At 38.9% G+C, this 19,473-nt stretch overlaps 3 protein-coding genes across 3 annotated transcripts; 1 reads left to right on the plus strand and 2 right to left on the minus strand.

Annotated features, from left to right (window-relative positions):
* Positions 1 to 3,468: 3,468 nt before the first annotated feature.
* LOC145229527 (uncharacterized) lies at positions 3,469 to 8,172 on the minus strand. The gene is made up of 4 exons (XM_080094884.1): positions 7,576 to 8,172; positions 5,312 to 7,516; positions 4,830 to 5,003; positions 3,469 to 4,752 (listed from the first exon to the last, which is right to left on the minus strand). The coding sequence occupies exons 1-4, from the start codon at positions 8,170 to 8,172 to the stop codon at positions 3,469 to 3,471; spliced, it is 4,260 nt and encodes a 1,419-aa protein (XP_079951010.1).
* Positions 8,173 to 15,974: 7,802 nt separating this feature from the next.
* Positions 15,975 to 17,904, plus strand: LOC145229047 (baculoviral IAP repeat-containing protein 8-like). The gene is made up of 4 exons (XM_080094302.1): positions 15,975 to 16,118; positions 16,283 to 16,345; positions 16,492 to 16,737; positions 16,902 to 17,904. Exons 1-4 carry the CDS (start codon positions 16,048 to 16,050, stop codon positions 17,689 to 17,691), a joined length of 1,170 nt encoding a protein of 389 aa, XP_079950428.1. The 5' UTR covers positions 15,975 to 16,047; the 3' UTR covers positions 17,692 to 17,904.
* Positions 17,905 to 18,461: 557 nt separating this feature from the next.
* LOC145229528 (baculoviral IAP repeat-containing protein 7-like) lies at positions 18,462 to 19,473 on the minus strand. Its single transcript, XM_080094885.1, has 2 exons — positions 19,211 to 19,473; positions 18,462 to 18,726 (listed from the first exon to the last, which is right to left on the minus strand). The coding sequence occupies exons 1-2, from the start codon at positions 19,471 to 19,473 to the stop codon at positions 18,462 to 18,464; spliced, it is 528 nt and encodes a 175-aa protein (XP_079951011.1).

Consider the following 19,473-nt stretch of genomic DNA (forward strand, 5'->3'; position numbering starts at 1 on the left):
GCATTTGCAACGAATGATCTTGTTCAACGATAAAAGGCAACGCTGACGACTAACAGCAAGGCGACAACGTCAATAGCAACGTCAACGGTTTTTCTGTAACCACAAATAACATACATAAGCCATACGTACACATTATGACGTTATAGCGATAACTACACAATAAGCAGTTTTAACAGTACACACAGGTTTAAAATTAAATCTACATCAATCGATCATATTTTACATTAGATTACTTCCAAATTACTTGTAATAAGTCCAGTTACGGTAAGAATACACATTAACACAAGTTAAACACAAATCAAATAAGAACATAAAACATACCAACTGTTGGGTAACCAGGGCTTTACTAGCACGCGGCTAGAGGTTCCACAACTGACAATTCAGCATTTTAGCTATTGCTCGTAACATTTACAGTTTCACTACAAATAAAATAGAACACAAGAAATTAGGATAAATTCACTTAAATTGACTGCAAACCTAGCAACTAGCGCAGCTCACAAAAACGTGGCGTTCAAAGCACATGCTCTGTCGCGGATGAATATTTCAATACGTCACGAATAAAGAAGAACTTAAATCACCCAAGCGGAACAATTAATTCTCGCTGTAACCATAGATAACTTAATGTATTTTATTCGGTTTTAGAAGTTTATTGTGTGTTTTAAAAGGATCATTAACCGTTTTTGTTTGATTGATTTTGTATGTTAAATATACCATGGACAAGACTAAATTCTCGTATTTGTGATTTAGTTGTATTTCTGTGTAATGGCTAGGTTAGCTACACCGTGCCAGCAAATGGCAAAAAATCTTTGTTTAAAATTTGCAATCCTGAATTTCAGTGCAACTCTGATATGAAGAAACATTACAGCAATTTACAAAAATGTGTGCTCTCATTGCGTGACCCAACTTAGGGAGACATAATACATGCTTCATAAAGAAACGTAATATTAATTTCCTTTTAACCCACTTCTGTTGTCAAAATTAAACAGTAATTATTTTAGAGCGTTCATATGTGTAGATCACTTTGAAAAAAGCGATCTGCTGATTATCGGTTGCAGAAAAAAGTTAAAAATTGGTGCTTTGCCATCCAAAAAAATTCCTAAACAGCAGTACAGGACAAAATTGGTAACATTGCCCATGAACATATAAATGTTTATTACAGCTAAAATCATTTGTTGTGGCCAAGACAAGCAGAAAAGCACCATTTGACTGAAAGGTTCTTTCATAAGTTAAACACCACAGCGTTAAAAGTGTTGAGAAAGCTTTCAAACAATTAGGTCCTCAGCTGAAAGTTAGTACACACTTCTTAAGTTAACAATTCATCAAGTTGTACAACATTTAGAAAAGTGGTCATTTTATAGAAAAGGCAAATACCTTTTGATAGAACAATATAAAAATAAAATTGTTAAAGCATACATAAAGTACAGTTATGTTTATTATGAATTAATCTGGGTTTCTGTATGTTATAATTTTTGTGGTAGACTTTGCATCTCAAGCAATGTTGAGGTTGAATGGGCTTCATTTTATGGATGGTGAGTTAAACCACTATCCTTGGGTATCAACTTTAAATGCATTTTTAAGTATAACACCTGCTTTTGAAACAAGATAGTTTTTACCATTAGGCTTTTATTGTTTGTTTGTTTTTGCATCATTACAGGGGAGTTGGATAACTTTAAACTTTGTACGGGAGTAAGCAGGAAAAAACAAGAATATTAACAAACATGTCATACAAGCATGGAACGCCCTGACAGGCACAACCATAATTCGCTCACCTCACTGCAATGTAGTCAGTAGATATGGCAACACATTTAAAACTAGATCACCTAATATTCAAACACAGTAACAGAAAAAGAGCCGGTAATGTGTAAAATGTGTGCAAAGTATGGCAAAAAATGGAACGCAACAGAGTGCAGCAAATGAAATCCAGTGCAACTAGTGAAGAAGAATTGGTAACAGTGGATGACCGAATTCATTAGGATATCTTGGTAAGCAGATTCAAATGTTTCTCATTTAATTTTGGAACAGTAATGTGTCATTTCCCATTGCCTTCCTTCAGACGTTGCACGCTCGAATGAACAAGTACACATTTCGTGTGCATTGGTAAGAACATACACATATTTTGTCGTCTTGTCGATAGTTTTTTGAGCTGCGACGTTTAATTTGATAAAAATGTTTTAGTTTTTAGAATTTTCTTAATAATATCATAAAAAAATGGCTATTAACCTTATTTATGTAGCAAGTTTGGACTTTGAATTCGCTGAATTGGACAATTTGCAGTATGTGTACCACATTGCTACATACATGGGTTGCCATTATGGTGTCTGCATTTCTGGCCCCGTAGTCAATAAATCCAACTAAGTGGCCTTCCTAGAATACCAATTTTCTTGACTACATGAGAATAATAAATTAAAAAAACATGAAAAAGTGCATAAATTGCTGCTGTTAACTAACTTTGCATCCACAGAGCATTGACTGCCAATTGGTTGATACCACATGCACCAGAGCCAATATTTTTAACAATCTACCATACAGTGTTTTTAAGGATTGTGTGATGATATGTCATGTAACGACCGCTAGGTGCGCAGCCTGGCCCTGCGCCGTTCGTCACACTAGATAACCCTTTTTGTAAAACGCGCCCGTCCTACAGCCTGTCCTCCAAGACGACCCACTCTTGCATTTGCAACGAATGTTCTTTTTTGGCGATAAAAGGCAACGCTGACGAATAAACCAAGACGACAACGTCAATAGCAACGGCAACGGTTTTTCTGTAACCACAAATAATTCACATAAGCCATACGTATACATTATGACGTCATAGCGACCATCACACAATAAGCAGTTTTAACAGTACACACAGGTATTACTTAAATCCACGTTAATCAGTCACATTTTACATTAAAATTACTTACAATTACTCATAACAAGTCAAGTTACTGTTAAAATACACATTAACACAAGTTAAACACAAATCAAGTAAGAACATAAAACATACCAACTGTTGGGTAACCAGGGCTTTACTAGCACGCGGCTAGAGGTTCCACAACTGACAATTCAGCATTTTAGCTATTGCTCGTAACATTTACAGTTTCACTACAAATAAAATAGAACACAAGAAATTAGGATAAATTCACTTAAATTACTGCAAACCTAGCAACTAACGCAGCTCACAAAAACGTGGCGTTCAAAGCACATGCTCTGTCGCGGATGAATATTTCAATACGTCACGAATAAAGGAGAACTTATATCAGCCAAGCGGAACAATTAATTCTCGCTGTAACATACCCCCCGACGATGTGCGAACCCATGAGAACATCTTTACAACACACAAACAGCGAGAAAGGAAAACGTAACGAACAAACACAACACTTTAAGCCTTCATAATCAAACACAACTGTGCGACCGGTCGTTTGAACGACCCAACGTGCGTTTTAACCAAAGCACTTCGCACAAACCCGGACTTATCCGGGTAGGCTACGTTTCCACGATTCTTCCGGTGAGCCATTTCCCTCGTGGTGCCGAGTTGTCGACCAACAGGACCAGATCACCAGCGTCGAGGTTCTCTTCGGGAAATTGCCATTTCTGACGCGTCTGTAGCGTCAGCAGGTACTCATTTGTCCATCGGACCCAAAACTGGTCGGCCAAGTACTGGACCTGGCGCCAGTGTCGTCGAACGTAGTTGTCTTCCTTCACATATTTGACAATCGCTAGCTCAGCCCTTTCGAGATCAGCGACAGTCAGTCTTTTGGATAGCTGTCGGTTCTTCTGAGAACGCAGATAGTCAATGAATCGCTGGAGCCAAGCAATTCCCTTCTTTAATTTCTTCCATGAAGAATAGCGACAAATTAAATCATCAAACAAACACTGCTCCTCTGCAACGTGCACAGCCAACATTTTCTTCGGTTTCATGTTTAAATATTCCTCGGGAACATCTTTGGTATTCACAGGATTCGTAGGCCAGTGACGTTCATCGCTGCCTAAAAACGAAGGTCCGGTAAACCAACGCTTGTTTTGGAGAAAAGCCTTTACAGTACACCCACGAGATGCGTCATCAGCTGGGTTTAGTGCAGTAGGAACATGCTTCCACTGCGACGCGTCGGATCCTTCCTCAATTTTCGCCAGTCGGTTGGCGAAAAAGGTACAAAAACGCTTATTTACGTTGTAAATGGATTGCAGAACTGCAGTTGAATCGGTCCAAAACACGGATCGTCCGATATCCAAGTCAAGTTCCTGCCTTAAAACTTGGTCCATCTTGACAGCAAGAGTAGCTGCGGTCAATTCCAATCTGGGAATGGACACCATCTTCAAGGGCGCTAGACGGGCCTTTCCAGTAACAAAGGAACAATGCACATTGCCTTGTTCATCCACTGTTCGCAAGTATGCGACTGTTCCGTATCCACAGGAAGACGCATCTGCAAAATGATGCAGCTCGTGCGTCTTGACTTCGAGCCCAGTTGTTTGGAAACACCTTTTAATCTTAATTACCGATAGACCTGGAAGCTCAGAAGTCCATGCGTTCCATCTCTTTTCTATATCCGGTGGAACTTCCTGATCCCAGCCATAATTTTCTTTGCAAAGCTCCTGCAAAAGCTTTCGCGCATGTAATACTACAGGCGCAACGAAACCTAAGGGATCGAACAAGGAGCTGACCGCGGAAAGTATTCCTCTCCTCGTTACAGGCTTCTTTTTGACCTTTACGTCAAATTCAAACACGTCACAGCGAAAATTCCACAACACTCCAAGCACACGTTCCATGTGCTTTACATCAACATTTAATACAATGGACTGTACAGATCTATCTTCGGTTGGGACTGCACACGCTCGCTGTTGCTCACCCATTTTCTGAGCCGAAATCCTCCGAGCTGCAACAATTCACGCAACTCGCCGGCCAATTTGATTGCATCGTCTTCGTTCCTTACGGACTTCAAACAATCGTCCACGTAGAAGTTTTGTTTCACTGTCGAAACCGCTTCAGAACTGAATCTCTCCTGGTTGTCTTCGGCAGTTTTCTGCAAACAGTACCCAGCACAGCAAGGAGATGAGGCTGCACCAAATATGTGTACCAGCATCTGGTAATCAACGGGTTCACGCGACAAATCGCCTTCAGGCCACCAAACGAATCTTAGTGCAGATGTATCGATCGGATCAACCTTTACCTGGTGAAACGTCCTTCTACATCGGCGACAAACGCAACCGGTTCCTGGCGAAATCGAACAAGCGTCCCAAAAAGACTGTTGAGTAAATCTGGACCTTGCAAAACCTGGTCATTCAGCGAAATATTATGATATCTGGCGGCGCAGTCAAAGACGACCCTTACCTTTCCTGGTTTCTGCGGGTGTACAAACGGGTGATGCGGCAGGTACCACACAGCGCCATCTTCCGGCTCCTTGTCGTCGCCCTTTAAACGTCTGGCATAACCCTCGTTCAAGTAGGTATCCAACGTTTGCTTGTACTTCTCATACAGCTGCGAATCAGTTTCCAATCGCCGTTTCAAGTATGACAAACGCTTCATTGCCATAGCACGGTTATTTGGCAAGTTTGGAGCGCCTGGTCTCCATGGCAATCGCAGTTGGTAGTGTCCGTCATGACACTTCACTGAGCTTTCCATCTGCTTCACTGCGTATCTGTCTTCTTTCGACAGTGTCGTTCTGGGTGATAACGCGGTTTGGCCAAAGTCGCTTTCCCACATGCATTTTATCTGTTGGTGCAACGTTTCGTCCTGCGAGGTTACAAAATTCACCCGTATCTGTGAACTTCTTGAACCATTACTATGACAAGGACCTACAAGCGACCAACCGAGCATAGAACGTACGGCACTTGGCTCCTTTCTTCCGCCTCTACGTTCATCATTTATCCAGAACACCTCGGGAACGTTTGCTCCAATCAGCAACATGACTTCCCCATGGGGCAAGACAGGAAACTCTAAATTACGCAAGTGATGCCATCGCCAAAGCGACCCTTCCGGTATTCTGTTTGGGGAGACTGGCAAACTGTCCACGCTCAAAACGTCGTTTAATCGTACGGATTGCTTCCCGTCGAGCGACGCCACCATTAAATCGACGGCCAAACCCTCTCTTCTCTGTGACCTATCACTGACAGTGGTCAAGGAGTACGTTGTCTTTCTCCCCCCGACGTCTAGCTGCTCGATCAGTCGTTTGTCACACAAGGTTGTAGTCGATCCTTGATCCAAAAAGGCGTAAGTTTCCAGCTTTCTGCCATTACTGGCCGTAACCTTTACCGGCACTATGTTAAGGTACACACTCTCTGCATGAGTGCTCATGCAAGTCCAGGTGACAGTTGCATTTGATGATGACGGTTTCTCTTCTGAGGCCTGCGTAGACGCTTCGCGTTCGGGTGCAGTTGAAGAAGTCTTCCATTCTGTCCAGTGCAGAAGGTTGAGATGCTTTCCACGGCATCCGCCGATGGTGCAAGAGCTTGGTAAACTACATGTTCTTGCTATATGACCCTTTACGAAACAATTGTCACACAGCCGAACTTGACGCAGAAACTTTCTTTGCTCTACGAAGGTTTTCCGTTTGAACACGTCGCAATTGCCAAGGTCGTGTGATTTACTGCACAAGGGACACCCCTGCTTCTGAGGACTTCTCGGTTCAGCCTTACGCTCGTTTCCCGGAGCAACCGATGTCGCATGAGTCGATGCTCTTGACCTCGTCGAAGGAGATTTGCTGCGCCTTTTCTGCGCATCTCTGTCCTTCCGAGGACCCAACACTCGACCAAACATCGTGGTTCCAATGTACGCTTCCTTCTTAACGAATTCAACAAGGTGACAGAAACGAGGCTCTTCCCTATTCCTTTCGATTTTAGCTGCATGTCTTCTCCATTGACTTTGCAGTGCAAACGGCAACCGCTTTATTATATTCAGCATATTTTCAAAATTGTTGATGTCTGCGAAGTATCCCAGATGAGTCAGGGTCACCAGGCACTCTTCTAATGCCTGTGCTAGCTCTATCAATCCGTCAGTATCATCGGATTTCAGATAAGGCCAGTGACTTAGCTTATCCACGTACGCACGTGCGATAATAATAGGACGTCCGTAACGCTCGAATAACAACTCTCGAGCCCTTCGGTAACCTTCCAGGGGGTGAAGGCCAATGCAGAAGGCAATCATTGCATGTGCTTCTTTTCGACAGTATTGGATGAGATAATTAAGCTTCACACTGTCGCTGTCTACACGTCGACCAATATTTTCGTCAAAGCTTATCATGAAACGCGTGTACATTAGCGGATCACCTTCAAAATATAATAGCTGTGGTCTGGGAAGCTCCATCCCTGCCTTCAAGACTGCAGCAACACGACACAGGTCACTCACCTCCGGCTCATGATTCAGTGCTTCCGTTTTTGGTTTAGGTTCGCAACGCGAGGAGGACGGAATGTCCGTTACCTGCGCCTCTGAACTGCTTCTGTTAATAATGCCGGAGTCTGATGCTTGCTTTTCCTCTTTTACTACTTCGGGTTTGGTCTCAGGTGAGAAGAGGACTGGTAATTCAACTTGCTTCTCTGGCTGAAATCCAGCAAAACATGACCCAGATGAAGATGTCCTTTCCATAAGTCAGCTTCCACTGTGGCAGTCTTTATCTTATGATCAGCTTCTAGAATTTTTAATTGATTTTCAGAGGATTTAAGTAAACTTTCTGCTTCCATTTTTTTCTGCAAAAGGCTGCTTTCTGCCTCCATTTTTTTCTGCAAAAGGCTATTTTCTGCTTCCATCTTTTTCTGCAGAAACTCCTTTTCTAGAAGTGCGACTTCTTTTTTCACACGCGCCTCAGTACGTCTGCAACTCGACCTCGAACTAGCATATGAACCAGTCTTGCTTCTAGAACCAAAATCGCTGACAGGCGGTTCCTTGCTTGAGTGTTCAGGCGGTTTGGAACGCCTTACTTCCTCTAACCATTCTTCTGTGCGCGCATCAAATTCTTGCTTGCCACTTCGCAAACTTGAGAGCGCAGCATTAATTGTCTTTCTATCTTTTTTCTTTTTTACAAAGTCCAGTCGTGTTGTATGTTTGCCAACACATTCGTCGTACAAAACATCAATGGATGAAGTCTTCCCTTTTAACTGTTGCACATTCGAGGAATCAATCATAATTTCCTCTGCATCTTGATATGCCAAGTTCAGTCGTTTAACTAAATTGTCAAGAGTGTGTTGAGATTCAACCATCTTGATAGCTCTACCAACGATGTTAGAAAGTTCGAAGTTGAAAACCTTTATTTTCAACGAGTTGAAAAACTTTAATGTAACGACCGCTAGGTGCGCAGCCTGGCCCTGCGCCGTTCGTCACACTAGATAACCCTTTTTGTAAAACGCGCCCGTCCTACAGCCTGTCCTCCAAGACGACCCACTCTTGCATTTGCAACGAATGTTCTTTTTTGGCGATAAAAGGCAACGCTGACGAATAAACCAAGACGACAACGTCAATAGCAACGGCAACGGTTTTTCTGTAACCACAAATAATTCACATAAGCCATACGTATACATTATGACGTCATAGCGACCATCACACAATAAGCAGTTTTAACAGTACACACAGGTCTTACTTAAATCCACGTTAATCAGTCACATTTTACATTAAAATTACTTACAATTACTCATAACAAGTCAAGTTACTGTTAAAATACACATTAACACAAGTTAAACACAAATCAAGTAAGAACATAAAACATACCAACTGTTGGGTAACCAGGGCTTTACTAGCACGCGGCTAGAGGTTCCACAACTGACAATTCAGCATTTTAGCTATTGCTCTTAACATTTACAGTTTCACGATAAACACATAGACACAAGAAATTAGGATAAATTCACTTAAATTGACTGCAAACCTAGCAACTAACGCAGCTCACAAAAACGTGGCGTTCAAAGCACATGCTCTGTCGCGGATGAATATTTCAATACGTCACGAATAAAGGAGAACTTATATCAGCCAAGCGGAACAATTAATTCTCGTTGTAACACAGTGGTTCTCAAAGTATGGGTCGCGACCCAAATATGGGTCGCGCAGGGTCAAAAAATGGGTCGCGCTACGGTAATTCAATTCTGCCCAAACGAACTATTACTGAATTAAGTAAACACAAACGAATTTATTTAATGCAGTAATAAGGTCACCACACTCGACCACGTTGTGCAGTAAATAGAACCAATCATTACCACATACAGAATATAGCCTTCCAACTTTACTGTTACGCACATGGCGATTGTAACGTCATAGCACGGGAAGTAATAGGACAAGTTAATCATGCTAAACTGAACCTGGAGATGTAACAGTTAGCGTGTGAGGATGAGTAAGTATTCGTACAAGGACAATTTTTTGGATTTGGGTTTCACTATCAATAATCATGGTGCTGTAAAGCCGCAATGTGTGCTGTAAAGCCGCAATGTGTGCTGTGTTATGCAGTGTTGTCCAACGAACCAAGCTCGTTTAAAGAGCTCGTTCAGCCTGCAGCCATTTTCACATGGCCACAATACTATGCGGCAATAACGGTGGACTCGAAATTGCAGTCCGTCTCGTTATCCAACATCACAGTTAAAAGTCGAATCACAGACCTTTCACTGAATATAAAGTATCAAGTGGTCTCCCGAATGAAAAATAGAGCCGCGCATTGAAGATGTTATGAAGGAAAATTTCGGTTTCATCAATCACATTAAATAAATAAACCATTTGTTTGTAATCAATCATTGTTTCATAGAACTGTGTAGTACAAATGGTTGTCTGTGTCTATCATTTCATGCATATCAGAAAAATACTGTTTTTGAGGTTTGGGTCGTGAGGTGTTCATAAAACTCAGATTTGGGTCGCGGTCAAAAAAGTTTGAGAACCACTGCTGTAACATGTCAGTTCAAAAATTATGTGTAAAATTGCAACTTATACCTGTACTACTGTAAAGTACGTGATGATGGCAATATAGGAACACCACTGGTTCTGAGATGATTATATGCTGCTGAAGCTCTAGCAAAAAACTCAATTGCCCAATGAACCACATCAGGGTGGTACCGTCTCCGATTAATGGTCTTTGAAGCATTTTTACCTTGCATTTTTAAAAAATGAGGCTTGCCACTCATTAGTGAGTGTTTTTGACTTTCAACCAAATCCTGCAGATGGGAAATGACACATTACTGTTCCAAAATTAAATGAGAAACATTTGAATCTGCATACCAAGATATCCTAATGAATTCGGTCATCCACTGTTACCAATTCTTCTTCACTAGATGCACTGGATTTCATTTGCTGCACTCTGTTGCGTTCCATTTTTTGCCATACTTTGCACACATTTTACACATTACCGGCCCTTTTTCTGTTACTGTGTTTGAATATTAGGTGATCTAGTTTTAAATGTGTTGCCATATCTACTGGCTACATTGCAGTGAGGTGAGCGGATTATGGTTGTGCCTGTCGGGGCGTTCCATGCTTGTATGACATGTTTGTTAATATTCTTGTTTTTTCCTGCTTACTCCCGTACAAAGTTCAAAGTTATCCAACTCCCCTGTAATGATGCACAAAAACAATAAAAGCCTAATGGTAAAAACTATCTTGTTTTAAAAGCAGGTGTTATACTTAAAAATGCATTTAAAGTTGATTTCCTCAATGGAGTAATACCCAAGGATAGTGGTTTAACTCACCATCCATAAAATAGAGCCCATTCAACCTCAACATTGCTTGAGATGCAAAGTCTGCCACAAAAAGCATAACATACAGAAACCCAGATTAATTCATAATAAACATAACTGTACCTTATGTATGCTTTAACAATTTTATTTTTATATTGTTCTACCAAAAGGTATTTGCCTTTTCTATAAAATGACCACTTTTCTAAATGTTGTACAACTTGTTGTTTAAATTGAATTGTTAACTTAAGAAGTGTGTATTAACTTTCAGCTGAGGACCTAATTGTTTAAAAGCTTTCTCAACACTTTTAACGCTGTGGTGTTTAACTTATGAAAGAACCTTTCTGTCAAATGGTGCTTTTCTGCTTGTCTTGGCCACAACAAATGATTTTAGCTGTAATAAACATTTATATGTTCATGGGCAATGTTACCAATTTTGTCCTGTACTGCTGTTTAGGAATTTTTTTGGATGGCAAAGCACCAATTTTTAACTTTTTTCTGCAACCAATAATCAGCAGATCGTTTTTTTCAAAGTGATCTTCACATATGAAAGCTCTAAAAGAATTACTGTTTGATTTTGACAACAGAAGTGGGTTAAAAAGAAATTAATATTACGTTTCTTTATGAAGCATGTATTATGTCTCCCTAAGTTGGGTCAAGCAATGAGAGCACACATTTTTGTAAATTGCTGTAATGTTTCTTCATATCAGAGTTGCTTTGAAATTCAGGATTGCAAATTTTAAACAAAGATTTTTTGCCATTGGCTGGCACGATGTGGCTAACCTAGCTATTACACAGAAATACAACTAAATCACAAATACGAAAATTTAGTCTTGTCCATGGTATATTTAACATACAAAATCAATCAAACAAAAACGGTTAGTGATCCTTTCAAAAACACACAATAAACTTCTAAAAACGAATAAAATACACGAGATACATGACACTTACGTAACCTGCAAGTTTATTATCACTTCAATTCCAAAGTTATTTGACGTTTAATGCAATAAATTGCGATTTTTTGCCAATATCTTCACTCTTCACCCATTGCCCGCCATTGTAAATAAGCCAATGTGTACTGGTTCATTCGAGCGTGACCTGTCTGAGCGATTTCGCCGAGTTGCGCATCTAGTGAATTAAGTTATCTATGGCAAAACCAATATATTCGCGTTCATGGTAATTAAATTAGATTTGTTAGAATAAAAATGTTTAAAAAATACATCAACATAACATAACTACACATTATAAATTACATCTTGTTCTATGTAGTAATTCACCCGAGAGATTTTTTTAAAAATATAGTCGGCAGACGAGTTGCGCATCTAGTGAATTAAGTTATCTATGCTGTAACAATATGTAAACCAATACGGAAGTGATGACGTCAGCTTTCTATTTTTACTCATTAAGCAAACTTTCTATTGGTCTGATTAATGATTTTTAAGAAGACTTGTCTCATTAGGGGGAACTGTAAGGTTAAAGGAAGTAACGTTTACATATATTGCGTAGGCTTTATCAGACAGGGACCAATGATTGGGGAACCACCAAAGATTTTACCCCGCATTTACCGAAACAGAAATTTTCCCGATTGTGCGTAATCAATACCATTATTGTTAGTCAAAGTTTGTTATTAATTTGGTGCGATAAGAAAACACGCTGGTAAAACTGTCCAACAAAAAATGTTTGTAAGCACGCATTAACCAAAAAATCATTTTCTCATAATTACTTACATACTTTATTACGTTATCAATAGCAACCCAAAATTTTTAAACGTGGACACACGTTTTTGTTATTTTCTGTTATTTTGTGGTGAACTATAGTGCTAGGTTTAATATCAACAAAACATCTCTGAATTTAACCGATTAACATAAGTCCACCATGGTTTTGATATTGGTTTTACACCATAGGACTTGTTTTCACCTGCTAAAAAGTATGTTTTAGTTGCATTAATTCCGAAAATGTTCATTTTTTAGCAAATAGTTAATACCGATGGTTGTTGCTAAAACAGAAATGTAAGTCGGTCGTTTTTTCGGGTCAGGTTCGAATTTTGTCTGCCGACTTTTCACAAGACCACATTTATTTTGAGACTACCCCTTACACCTTGGGTAATAACATGTCGGTCATGCCCCTATTTTTTTGCTCGGGTTCGGGTTCTCGGAACCATTTGTTTTCGTGTTGGGTCGGGTGTGAGCTTGAGTTTGTATGAAATTTGGGCCCAACTTTACACATCATTTATGCCGCAATTCTTTATAGGGGCCCATAATTTCGGCATTGTTGCAAAACAATTTTGAGTTTAGGTTGGGTTTCCAGTTGTGTGGTGCAGACCTCAATTTTAGCTTTTAACTCGCGTTTAAACGCACTTTCATTCAAATTTTGCTGCATTTCTCAAGCCAGCTTACGACTGCTTATTTAAACATAGGTGCTAGTTTTTCGTGGGAAGCAAAATTAAAGGAACTGGTAACATGTTAAAATCACCTACCAAGAAAAGGAACCCATTTATCTTTTTGTATACATAGTGGTGTAACGTTTTCACAGCTAACGAACCACCTTAAAACAACAAAGACGAGTTCTGTTTAATATACATGGGTTCCTTTTCTTGGCAGGTGATTTTAACATGTTACCAGTTCCTTTAATTTTGCTTCCCACGAAAAACTAGCACCTATGTTTAAATAAGGTGCAAATATTGTTTGTGGCTATTTTGAAATAGTATTGTTCACTCTGAAATCAGCTATTATATTTTATGTGTTGCAAGAGTCGCCACAAACCATTATAAATTGCGTCAGAAATCTAAACATATTCAAATGAGACGCAATATAAAGTAAATAAGGGAATATTTTGTATTTTTTTCAAGTAGGGATTTTTTTTTAAATTGACATTTTGATTTATTTGTAGAAACTGCATGGTTTTTTGGTAATTTATTGTTTAAAATATTGACAATTTTTAAGGTGTTTTTGTATCTATGGTTTAACATTATTGATCGTGTGTATTTCAGAGTGAACAGAATATAAGCTTTACACCTTAGGAAGAAAGTTGCAAAATGATTCAGATTATATCGTTTGTAAACATTTAATCTTGATCAAACAATAAATGATAAACAACAGAATTGGACATAAATATACAAATAAGGCACTAAACAAAGCAAACAGCAAAAAAAGCTTCTTGAGGTAATGCACCGACTACCTGATTTGAAATTACTTAACAGTTTCTTAGCGGGGGCGACCACTGTACGCAACAGCGATTGTTTATTGAACGGGTGGGAGGGGTTTTTAGGGAGTTGAATAGGCATGTCACATGTAATCACAAGATGTTGCCATATGTGTCACGTACATATCGTAATAAGTCTATTTCACTACAAAGTATATATAAAACACAAGTAGTCCAACCCATTGTTACGCGTAGAGCCGCATGGACGCCATTTTGTGTCCAAATTAATACAGCAGGTAAAGGGAAAAACACATAAATTGTCTGATTTGTACAAACTGGTGGGATTTAACGCGAGTTTGATAGGCAAAATCGAATAAACTTTTGGGTTCTAACATTTGAGCGTGATAATGCACGCTGAACGCAAATATTTAAAGTTTACATGAAAAATAAGCGGCCAAATTTACATGAAAAACAGCAATTTAGCTTTTAATATTACGGTGAAATGTTAGAACTCGAAATTTTCATTCAATTTGGCGAATCAAATTCGCGTCTATGCTCTCCAGTTTGTAAAAATCAGACAATTTATGTGTTATTTTTCTCTACCAACAGTATCATTTTGGACACAAAATGGCTACATAGGCTTTATTGCGTAACAATAGGTTGGACAACTTGTGTTTTATATAGACTTTGTTTCACTAGAGTTGTGTAGTGCAGCAGTTGTCAACCTTTTTTTGAATGGTACACACTATTAACGTCGTGTACTACTAACGTCGTCTAGTGATGACATCCATCAGTCTGGTATAAAACCTAAACCTGCCTATTGCGATAACTGGTCACAGGCAGTGGTAGGATTCTAATTTTTTGTCATCCGGTTCTATCACAAAAGTCATATTTTTCAGTCGGTTCTGTTACAAAAAGTCCATTGATAGTAACCAGTAGTGCTAACCGGTTTGCTGATCTCATAAAATTTCGTGAGACAGTTTTATAGAACTTCGAACCCACCCCTACAATTGTATCTGGTACACCCTATTACACCCCATCAAAGTTGTACACCATTTTAGATGCACTCGCTTGTAAAGTATTGGTATAGTGTAAAACATTTTGTGAAGTTTGATTGGTTTATAATGTACTAAAGCTATTCGGCTACAAAAGCTAGTGATTGTACATTTTCTTTATTACAGCCTTTTTTTGCTCAAAATCTTAAAATAGACATTATAACAGAAAAAATATAAATAACTTACTCATCAAAGTAAATCATGCAACAATTATGAGGCAATGTTTTATATCACTACTGTGAAAGTTTTAGCGGGGCTTTTCTGATGTCACATGACTATGATGATCCAAATGCAATAGCGTTGCTATTGTGCATAAGATATAAATAAATTTGAAAAGCCATTTATAGAAATAACATACTGAAGTTGAGACAATGCGCTAAGTTTAACTTATCCATAATTTTATTACCTGGGACGTCCCTCTCTATGAAAACGAAATATTACAAAGCAGTTGATGATCAAGTCAACATAATGATAACCCCTTTTTTTAGTTGGCCCATACTGACATTGCTATATAGTGTGCAATAATTCGATACCCAGCTGCATATCACGGTGGTTTTTGTTGTTGTTTAGTCATTATGAGTCATAGTCCATCAATATTTGTCGGTTGCGACAAGATGGTGAATGAATTTAATACCACTTACTGTGATTCGTATCACAGACTTGTGCAATTCTCCTAACGTATTACCGGTAATGTTTGGTTATTTGGTAAAAGTTTATCACGTTTATTACACGGCACCTATGTTGCAATAGTGTAATTAAGGTATAAACAGAGTACTATAATGGTTTAAAAGAAAAGTGACTAGAATTTTGTATCAATTTAAGATGTAAACATACATATGACACTAGAAAACACTGTTTTGGGCATGAGACTGCTTTATCCTTATTACGCTTACTTGTGCAACAAAACATTTATTTTTCCCCAGCAATTTTTTAAGTTTACTGTATTGTATACGTGACAATTTATTCTTTTTCATGACGTAATGTAGTAAAAATTACGAAATTCAAACAGTGAAGGACTGATACACCACGAGGGGAATACCCGCGGTACGTGAAGCGGACAAAACCGGGGGAATACCCAGGTTGACTCGCGTAGCTGACGTTTAAAGGCAGACAAAGCACAGCAAAGGCATCATACAGCAGACATACGACGTTCGTACGGTACAATTATCTAGTAGCTTTACAGCATTTTTTGGATTAAGCAAGAGTGTACGCAGTTCTTTTCTTGGATATACTGGTTAAAATGTCTCCAAATCGAACAGAATCCGATTGTATGACAACAATGAACTTTCAACGACAAGAACAATACAATAGGTAAGTTTATCTTGACGCTGTAACAGAACTTTTGAAATATTCTGATTGTGAAGCAAGTCTTATATTGTGTTACTCAAGTTTCGTTTAAATAACGTTAAACTACTTTGATATAGAGTCATACTTTTTTTAGAAACTTTTATTGATGTATATTGTTTTATCTTTAGGCAAAAATCGGGCCTGTATAATCAAGAAATGGCCTGTGGACACTCTACAAGCCCACAAAACCGGTAAGCATCATTAAAAATAACCATTTCTGTCATAATTTTCCTTGAAAAGAAAAACCATTTTACCTTACAATGTAATAAAACCACAAAAAAGGGGAAACACACGATTTAGTTTCGTCACGCTTGACTGAATCCTTTTTTCTCTTCAGAAGCACAGAATTATTCGAGTGCAACCAACCGTGCAGTCCACACATGGGTAACTTCAGGTCAAGAATCAACACGTTTTTAACAAACTGGCCGAATCACATCAGGGCGACTCCAAAACAAATTGCAGAAGCCGGTTTCTTCTTTCTTGGTAGCCACGATCGAGTGAAGTGTTTCTACTGCAACGGGGGTCTACAGAATTGGACCCGAGATGACGAACCTTGGTCTGAACATGCAAAGTGGTACCCTGAGTAAGTCAATACTTTCATTTGTTGGGCATTACAGCAATTATGTCAAGTATTTTGCATTTTATACTACCTTTTTTTCGACTTTTTGGTAAAAATTTTGATTAGCGATTCAAATTCTAGGAGTAATATCAAGACTTATGCTTTAACATTTTTATTTTTCATTTCAGTTGCGAATTTTTGCTGAAATCAAAAGGAATCGATTTTGTGACGTCAATCGCAAGCCAATTTCCAGATCTTAAGCGACCGTTCGCTGTAGCGAAACCACAAACAAGCACGCAAAATTACGTCACACACGCAACGTCATCAGCTGCTAACGTAGTTGTGAAAAACAAAAGTCCAGCTTTGGATGTCACTAGAGAATTGGAAAAAGCAAATCACCACGGAAAAACTGTAAAGAAACCTGTTTTGTTGTCTGAAGCTATGGACAATTTGGTTGTTAAAGAAGCTTGCAACTTTGGATTTAGCCTCGGCAACGTAGAAGCGGTCGTACAGGCAAAAATTGACCAAGAAAACATGGAGTACTCGTCAGTTATGGAGCTTGTGGGCGACATCCAGCGGTACGAGTCACGAATTAGAGAGGAAGAGTCGATGGAGCAAGATCTCTATGGAGCTCCACAACCTAATCTGCATCATTCAAATTTTATCACATCTTCATCTCCCGCTGCTTTGGTGTCGCAAAACGGAAGCAGAAAACTAGTCACCGCAAAACTGACGCAACAACTTATGACGTCATCACTAGCGACGTCATCGCCTGCTGAAAGTCAAGATGTCGTAATGCGTGATATCGACAATATCAAGCAGGAGCAGTTGTGTAAGATTTGTCTCGACGCTGAGAGCGATTGCGTGTTGATGAATTGCGGTCACGTGTGTTGCTGCTCTGCTTGTGCTTCGGCGATTCGTTCCTGCCCGATCTGTCGCGCGAAACTCGATAAAATCGTCAAGTTTTACCGACACTGATCTGAATTTTGCTGCGAAACCCATTTAGACCAATTAAATCTGCTGCTAAAATTACCTGAAACTTTCACTACACAATTTCGATTTGACCCAAGTGTGTTTATTCTGCTCAGGTTTATTATATATCTGTGAGCTTTTCACTGTGTTGTTGTGCTTTGTTGTTTGTTTGTAGTTTTATGTATGTTGTACTTTTTAACTCGAATTAAATTCTGTTGTGATAAACTTGTTTAGTTTTTGCTGACTAATCAGTTTTGTTAGACCCATTGAAATGATTTGAAACAAAAATGTGGTCATAACACTACATGAAAATGAATGTAGTCAAACTATTCGATAAAACATACAAATACCCAATCGATGTATTGAATTGTTTCGCTACAATCTAAAGCAGTTGCATTCAATTCCAATTACCAGATGATTGCAATAGCATTAGTCGAAACGTAGTCATGTTTTACACACGTATACTGACTCTGATATTTTTGCTCAGATTAAACTAACGCAAAATAATAACATCCACATTATATGCACGCAAACGCTGCTTAATATTTTCCGTTAGTGATGTACAGGGGAGTGGCAAGACGTTTTGTTCCTTACAACTTTCGTTATTTGACTACAAATGTTCTGAAGATAACGATCATGGCACAAGGCATTTATGGTATACGATAAGAAAGAATTCAAAGCACACCAATGCACTAGGAAAGTCAAATTGGTTGTAGTTTGAAACGATGTCGCCGGTTACATTGCTTTGTATTTACGTTAATAAACAACGGGAGCTCTTAACCACCAAAGAAAAGTGCAATGCACAGGCATATGATAGCAATAACAACCACGTACGGGCTTCCAAGTTGTGCCCAAATCCTTTGAAGGTGACCTTCATTGGTTGGTTCAACATCACGAATTCTTCTGTTTCGTCTGCGTTGACCACATGGTAATGCCACAACTCGCTGAGAACGGGTAGAATATGTACTGCTTCCACTAGGGGCAGTATGGAGCACATCTTGTACATACTGCTTCCCTTTACGGCCAATCACGAATCCACACCTAAAATTAAGACTATTTTAAGAAAACTATTGAAAGCGTTACTTGCTATAATATAGGCCCTGATACAGAGGTTGTGCCTAAAAGTTTGTAAATAGACTGTTTTGTTTAAAAGAAGGTATTTTATTCTACAGGCCAGGTGTCCTTCCTGTTAAGCAGTATAGACGTGTTTATATCTTTAGTGGAAAATTTCGGTATATAGTTAATAAAATAAGAACCCGTGTTGCGAAGAAGGTCGTACAGTGTACACCCATATCTACGGGAAAAGTGCATATACTTCCAATTAATAGTGATTTCATCATCCTAATATTGAGGGTACTAACATATTTTTAATTAATAACGAGCTTCATTTTTTGGGTTGTCTTAACATAGCACCTTGTTGTATCAAACATTTGGTTTGTGATCTTTGCAAATCTAAAAACAGGCGGAGGCAATGTCTTTCGAAACGTACAAAGGATCCATATTCTTACATTACATGCGTACTTACGTTGGAAACCACTTCGCATGCTCAAACCAAGGATCGTCGTTCTTTTTCCATTTCAGCAAAACTCCGTTGCAATAAAAACACTTCACCCGGTCTCGGGGACCAAGATAGAAAAATCCAGCGTTTGCAAACTTTCTTGTGTTCGAATCGGTTTGATTTGGCCAGTTGTTTTCAAAACTTAGCAACTTGTCATTGAAGTTTCCAAACTGTGGATGACGAGGTTTGCTGAACTCATATTTGTTATTTGCATTCCTTGGAATATCCAT

Source organism: Phallusia mammillata, chromosome 5, assembly GCF_965637545.1.
Source record: "Phallusia mammillata chromosome 5, kaPhaMamm4.hap1.1, whole genome shotgun sequence".
Lineage (NCBI taxonomy): Eukaryota > Metazoa > Chordata > Ascidiacea > Phlebobranchia > Ascidiidae > Phallusia > Phallusia mammillata.